At 34.2% G+C, this 7,500-nt stretch overlaps 1 protein-coding gene across 5 annotated transcripts in view; it reads left to right on the forward strand.

Moving 5' to 3' along the window:
- Positions 1–7,500, forward strand: part of LOC106879374 (transcription factor GATA-3) — a 189,854-nt gene that overhangs the window by 131,240 nt on the left and 51,114 nt on the right. For all 5 annotated transcript variants that reach the window (XM_089365468.1, XM_089365445.1, XM_089365457.1 and 2 more), the window contains one exon: positions 4,031–4,176. In XM_089365468.1, coding sequence (XP_089221594.1) covers positions 4,031–4,176 — 146 coding nt within the window. The remainder of the gene's footprint in view (positions 1–4,030; positions 4,177–7,500) is intronic.

The raw sequence follows: 7,500 nt of genomic DNA on the forward strand, positions 1-7,500 counted from the left end.
TATATATATATATATATATATATATATATATATATGCATACGTTTATATATACATATTTGTATATATACACACACGTATATATATACGTTTACATATACATATATATATACACGCACACACACTCACAGACACACACACACACACACACATATATATATATATATATATATATATATATATATATACATTATTAAATACATATATGTCTATATATATAAATATATAGACACATATATATAGACATATATATATATATATATATATCGTCATATGTACATGCATAAACATGTACAAATATACGCTTATGCACAGATATACAACAACATGAACACGTGTGTGTTTATAAAATCATCATCATCACCACAGCCATCATCATCACAGCCATCATCATCATCAACGTCATCGTTCTCTTGTTTGCCAATTTCTTCGTTGTTATATCGAAGACAGTACGATACATTCTTTACTGATCGAAGTTAATAAACAAACAAATCAATAAAATATATCAATAATAAAAAAAGTAATAAGTGAATAAATATATATAAAAACAAAAATTTAACGAAGTATTTGGTAAAGATTTTAGTTGAAGCATATTGATCTATCGATCACTTATCAAATATGATTTTGAAACTTATTTATTAGTAGTTACGTCCTCTGACATAATGGTGGTGGGAATGGTTGTATGTATGTAGCAGAAGCAGCAGCAGCAGCAGCAGCAGCAGTAGTAGTAGTAGTAGTAGTAGTAGTAGTAGTAGTAGTAGTATCGGTGGTAGCTTTATTAGTATTTTCAATATCAATAGCCATAATAATGATAAGTTCTGTTGTTTGCCTCAAGGGTATCGTTTGAGAAGGACATTACCAGGTCATTTTACTATTTGTGTGGGGGTTTACATAAAAGATGGCGGGAAGAAAGGAAAAGGAGGGTGAAACGGGATAAAAGTATACATTTTATGTAAAATAGGTGAATACATCAATGATTTAGTGCCTCCCATCAGAGCCGTCCAAGGAAATCCCAGAGATCTTGGGTGGGGGTGTCACCTTGACCACCAAAGATACCAAACGCACCGAATGCATAACCAGAGTCACCCACCATTTTAGAAATTCCTAGAGAGAGAGAGAGAGAGAGAGAGAGAGAGAGAGAGAGAGAGATAGAGAGCATTTCCCTCTCCATCCTCACTTCTCTTTCCAAATAGAACTAAGAAAACATTTCTTTTAATGGCCACGTAGGCGCAGGAGTGGCTGTGTGGTAAGTAGGTTGCTTACCAGCCACATGCTTCCGGATTCACCCCCACTGTGTGGCACCTTGGGCAAGTGTCTTCTACTATAGCCTCAGGCCGACCAAAGCCTTGTGAGTGGATTTGGTAGATGGAAACTGAAAAGAAGCCCATCGTATATATATATATATATATATATATATATATATATATATATATATATATATATATATATATATATATATATATATATATATATATATATATGTATATATATATATATATATATATATATATATATATATATATATATATATATATATATATATATATATATATATATATATATATATATATATATATATATATGTATGTATATATATATATATATATATATATATATATATATATATGTATATATATATATATATATATATATGTATATATATATGTATATATATATATATATATATATATATATATATATTATATATATATATATATGTATGTGTATATATATATATATATATATATATATATATATGTATGCATGTATGTGTGTGCGTGTGAATATGTTTGTGTGTCTCTGTTTGTCTCCCCCCACCATCGCTCGACAACCGATGCTGTTGTGTTTACGTCCCCGTAACTTAGCGGTTTGGCAAATTAGACCGATAGAATGAATTCTAGGCTTACAAGTCCTGAGGTCGATTTGTTCGACTAAAGGCGGTGCTCCAGCATGGCCGCAGTGGAATGACTGAAACAAATAAAAGAATGAAAAAACTAAAAAGAATACCCCACAAAATACATCAACGTTTCTGCTTGGAATTCTTTCATCTCTTTCGTTTTGGCTCGCTGCAGGTCGTATTAATGTGGTTTTCTTTAATCATTCTGTTCCGTTTTAAATTCCGATACTCTCCAACTTTGATTTCATGTTTTGGCACAATTTCAACTGTTTTTTCATCTTCCGCACGCTTCATGATGATGCTGGTGGTTGAAATGAAAATAAAAACTGTACGTTGGTAAATTCCAAAGAGCGATATTTAGCTACGTTCTTTTACGTTCTTACTTGATATTACATCATGATTGACTTTGCTTGTCATTCTTGTGAGTGAAACCTGCATTGGTACCAGTAATAGATTGAAGTCGATGTAACTAACAATACCTCTCTCCCAGCACTATTTGTATCCATGTATTTAAACCAGAAATAATACTATTAAAAACAAAACCTACTCAACAGAGGCTCGTACACAATCGATTCAAATATAACACCATACATGCCATTACTCAATTACTCAACGACTTATCTACATATTCTACACACTATTAACGATTCATGCAACCCATACTCTACGCAAGTGCCACCCATGTATATATATATATATATATATATATATATATATATATATATATATATATATATGTATATATATATATATATATATATGTATATATATATGCCACAGCCCACACCACTTGCCCAGAACACAACTCGCACATACCATATATGAAACACAATCGCCATGCATAAAAAAAAATAATAATCCGCACAAAACATTATTCAACAGAACCGCCGGCGACAGCAGCGACAAAGAGGCGAAGCACTCAGTACATTAACACCGGAAGCAACATAAATTCCGGAACAAAGCAAAAGCGAAGCAAAGTAGAAATACAAAAGACAATACTGCTTTCACTTCGGGAACACAGATGTGCATCCGGTGGTGCAATAGAAATTGACGTGAAGCCAGTGAATTAATAATAATAATAATGATAATAATAATAATAATAATAATAATAATAATAATAATAATAATAATAATAATAATAATAAAAAATTATGACAATAATAATAATAATATTCATAATAATAATGATAATAATAATAGTAATTATAACAATAATAATACTAATATTCATAATAATAATAATAATAATAATAAAATAATAATAGTAATAATAATAATAATAAAATAATAATAGTAATAATAATAATAATAATAATAATAATAATAATAATAATAATAATAATAATAATAATAATAATAATGGGTGTTAAGTATGTTCCACAATACTTAACATCTAAGTACCAAATTTTACAATTTGTGAAAAGAGACCCTGTGAGATCTTTAACAACAGGTTGCTGTCCGCTCTCACAGAAGTAACTGGAGCAAATAAGACGGAAAGCTGTGAGAAGTAAGATGTAAAAGTGAAGGTTTCACATTGAGACACGAGGTATAAGAACCGCCACCTTCGTCCATATCGCGACATCCTCCGCCATAGTCCTCTGACAAGGGAAGACTCATCTGTTTGTTGGAATTATCGCACACATGATAACTTTCGCTCAACGTGAACTCATTAATCAGACATTGAACGAATTCGTATTGGACTGTTTCATCTCCCTCCGTTCATCTTAAACGGGGACGTTCGCCGACGGCTGCAGCACTGGCATACTTATAGAGTTTATTTGGAATCGGTAAAGAATATCTAATCATGCTGTACAGTTAGATCAGGTCGCAATCCTCAACCAGAAAACTCACCATAAGAAACTAATCAAACTGTCCTTGTCTACACCCAAAATTGTCTTCATGCCATTGTCACTCGTATCCTTTGATAGAATGTTATGGTTGGGCTTCTACCGGTGACACTGTGTGTCTAAAAGAAAACATTGAGTTCTGAAAATAGCTGGGATTCTAACCGCATTAAAGCTTTTTGTCCTATAATAATAATAATAATAATAATAATAATAATAATAATAATAATTTTTTCTGACAATATAATTGTGATTTCTAATACAACAATATTTGATGTTATTGTTTTACAGAAGGACGTGAATGTGTCAACTGCGGAGCAACATCTACTCCGTTGTGGCGGCGGGATGGGACAGGGCATTATCTATGCAACGCGTGTGGTCTTTACCACAAAATGAACGGCTCAAACCGCCCACTCATCAAACCCAAGCGCCGTCTGGTGAGTACTAAATAATTTTACATTTTATTTCAACTTTCTTATTGCTATCATAATTCTTTTCTACTCTAGGTACAAGGCCCGAAATTTTTTGAGAGAGGAGGGCAGTCGATTAGATCGGCTCCAGTACACAACTGGTAATTAATTTATCGACCCCGAAAGTATGAAAGGCAAAGTCAACCTCGGTGGAATTTGAAATCAGAACGTAAAGACAAACGAAATAGCGCTAAGCATTTCGCCCGGCGTGCTAACGTTTCTACTACCTCTCCGCCTTACTGCTATCATAATTAAATAAATACACAAAATAAAAAAAATTAAAATTAAAATCAAAATTAAACCTGGTTTGGAGAAATTTTCAAATAGTAGGCCTGATCCGCTGGGTTGACTGAATTTGTTCTAAAATTCGGCATTCTATACTTTATGAATTCCAGCCCATGTCAGGATTCTTGCATTCATGTGAGAACCCACATTACGGAAATAACAACAGGCGTTAAGTATATATGCAACTTTCTACGAGGTCTTGAGTGGATCTTGAACATTTGGGTGTTTTACCCAAGAAAATGCAGTGCTGAGTACAAGAGTTAGAAAGTATGACTATAAATATCCTATTACACATACACACGCAGACACACACACGTGACACACACACGTGACACACACACGTGACACACACACGTGAATGTGGATGTATATTATTCTTAATGTTTGCTGTTTATGATATCCACAAATAATCTATCTATCTATCTATCCATCTATCTATCTATCTCTGTCTTTCTCTCTGTGTTTTTCTCTCTGTGTTTTTCTCTCTCTCTTTCTCTCTGTGTTTTTCTCTCTCTCTTTGTTTGTTTGTTTCTCTCTCTCTCTCTCTCTCTCTCTCTCTCTCTCGCTACCCCTCTACATCCACCTATCTGTAACACATATCGTAACCTACAGCTACATGTCGAGCTACTGCACCAGTTGACTTTCGACCATTTGTTAGAAACACCGCAAAGATGGCGAAGTTAAACTCACTTCTGTCTTTGATGCCGCCTCTTATTATTTATTTTCCTATCCTTCGTCTGCACATTTCCGTCTTCTCGCGACAATTACTTTACACAATCGTTAATGGTGGGTGTGAAGTTCCGCTTACATGACAACACCTGTTTATTTAGAAGCGATCAGGCGACGACGATGCCTCTTTCTGGTCGATCTACATGCTAAAAATAGTAGTAAAATCATAATCGTATCGCCTCAAGCATCCTAAAAAATGTAAGGACACATTGAGGCATGTAGTTGTAGATATATTGTTTCTGAGAGGTGCGATGGTCATGGTCAGAAGGCTTTGATAAGGTTTAGTGGACTGTGACAGATCTGGAGTGAAAGCAACAGCAGCACGTTTTTAGTCAACATATGTGAAAGTGAGATAATAACTCTTTAGCGTTTTACTTGCAAAAATAGTAACCAGACCTTCCACATGTCACACCCCACCGTCTTAAAATAATGGTGGAGACTATCTTAGTCGCTTTTTCTTTCAGATCAATCAATCACACAGAGTTTACTTATTGCCTTCTTAATATTGGTTCTGAAATGAAGGCGACGCGCTGGCAGAATCGTTACTGCGTTGAGCAAAATACTCAGCAGCATTTCGTCTGTCTTAAGGGGCTGAGTTCAAATTCCGCCGAGGGTGACTTTGCTTTTCATCCTTCCGGGGTCGATTAAATAAATACCAGTTGCTGGCCTTGTGTCAAAATTTGAAACCCGTATTTATTATCAAATCTCTTCTCTTCCAATCCTATTTTGGTCACGAAAATCAAGAACGTTACAAAACTGATCCAGAAATTCTACAGCAAATTCTGTAGAAAAAGTATGAATGGCAAAACGGGTCACTTATTAATATTAAGAGACAGAAGTATGGTTGGCAATAAGTGTCACAATGCAGTGTGGAACACACAATGCAGAGTAAAAGTACAATGCTTTATTGTGCCAAGAAAGAGTTGGTTGTAATAGTCCGTGGTAGTTCGAGGCAGCGAAGGTGCAGTTTGACAAGGAACATCTCTTCTCTTGATTAACTTTGGCATCTGTTTGATGGAGCGTGACATGCAAAAACCTGCTTCATTACACACACACACACACACACACGCACACACACACACGCACACACACACACACGCACACGCGCGCGCATATATATAGATTACTTGCACACATACAGATGTTGACATTACACACACTCACATATATATATATATATATATATATATACAGACACACACATATGTAGGCATTCATACATACACATTCTAATACACCCGTACACACACACACACACACACACACTGACGTTACATGCACATACACGTACAAAGACGTTGACATCAGACATCTTGAATTTGACCGTTCAACATTATGACGATGATGATTATGATGGTGCTGGTGCTGGTGGTGGGAACGGTAATGATTGATAAGGATGGCGATGATGATAATGAAGAGAAAGAGAAGGATGGCTATGATGACGTGGAGGAGGAGGAGGAGTAGGAGGTGGTAGAGGCGAACTGTAGCTGTAGGAGAAAAAATGGAAGACAGAGAAAAGGTGAGAAAGTAGGAGAGAAACGCTGATACATAGATACTGATGATGAAAAATGGTAAAAGATAGATTGTAACATAAAGAGAAAGAGGGAAAGAGAGAGAGAGAGGGAGAGAGAGAGAGAGAGAGTGGGAGAGAGTGGGGGGGATTGGTGATGAAACCCCAAAGCTAGAGGGTTAGAAAGATAGAGTAGTAACATACAGAGGGGAGAGCAGAGAGAGAGAGAGAAGGGGGCTAAAATACATGGTCAAAATATGAGAGAAGGAGGGGTAAATAGATTGGGACAAAGAGAATAAGGGACAATGAGAAAGAGATTGAGAAGGAGAGAGAGGTGGGCGGAGGAAAGGGGACAAATGTTTTAAATCTGAAAATATCTTATCTTGAAATAAATGGAAAAAAATATTAAAATTGCAACAAATAAAATATAGATTCTTAATATAAGAGTGAAAACAAACTATTTGCATAAGTGTGTGTGTGTCTAATACATACATACTATGTATATATATGTATATATATATATATATATATATATATATATATATATATATATATATATATATATATATATATATATATACAAACTATGTATGTACATATATGTATGTATATAAAAAAGAATACAAAAAATGGGACAAGAACGCAAAACATCCACACAGATGATACAAAAAAGGGACAACAAAGCATATATATATATATATATATATATATATATATATATGTATGTAATATATTCATACTATGTATGTATATATATATGTCTATAT

The sequence above is a fragment of the Octopus bimaculoides genome, chromosome 1 (genome assembly GCF_046866305.1).
Source record: "Octopus bimaculoides isolate indiv1 chromosome 1, ASM4686630v1, whole genome shotgun sequence".
Classification (NCBI taxonomy): Eukaryota; Metazoa; Mollusca; class Cephalopoda; order Octopoda; family Octopodidae; genus Octopus; species Octopus bimaculoides.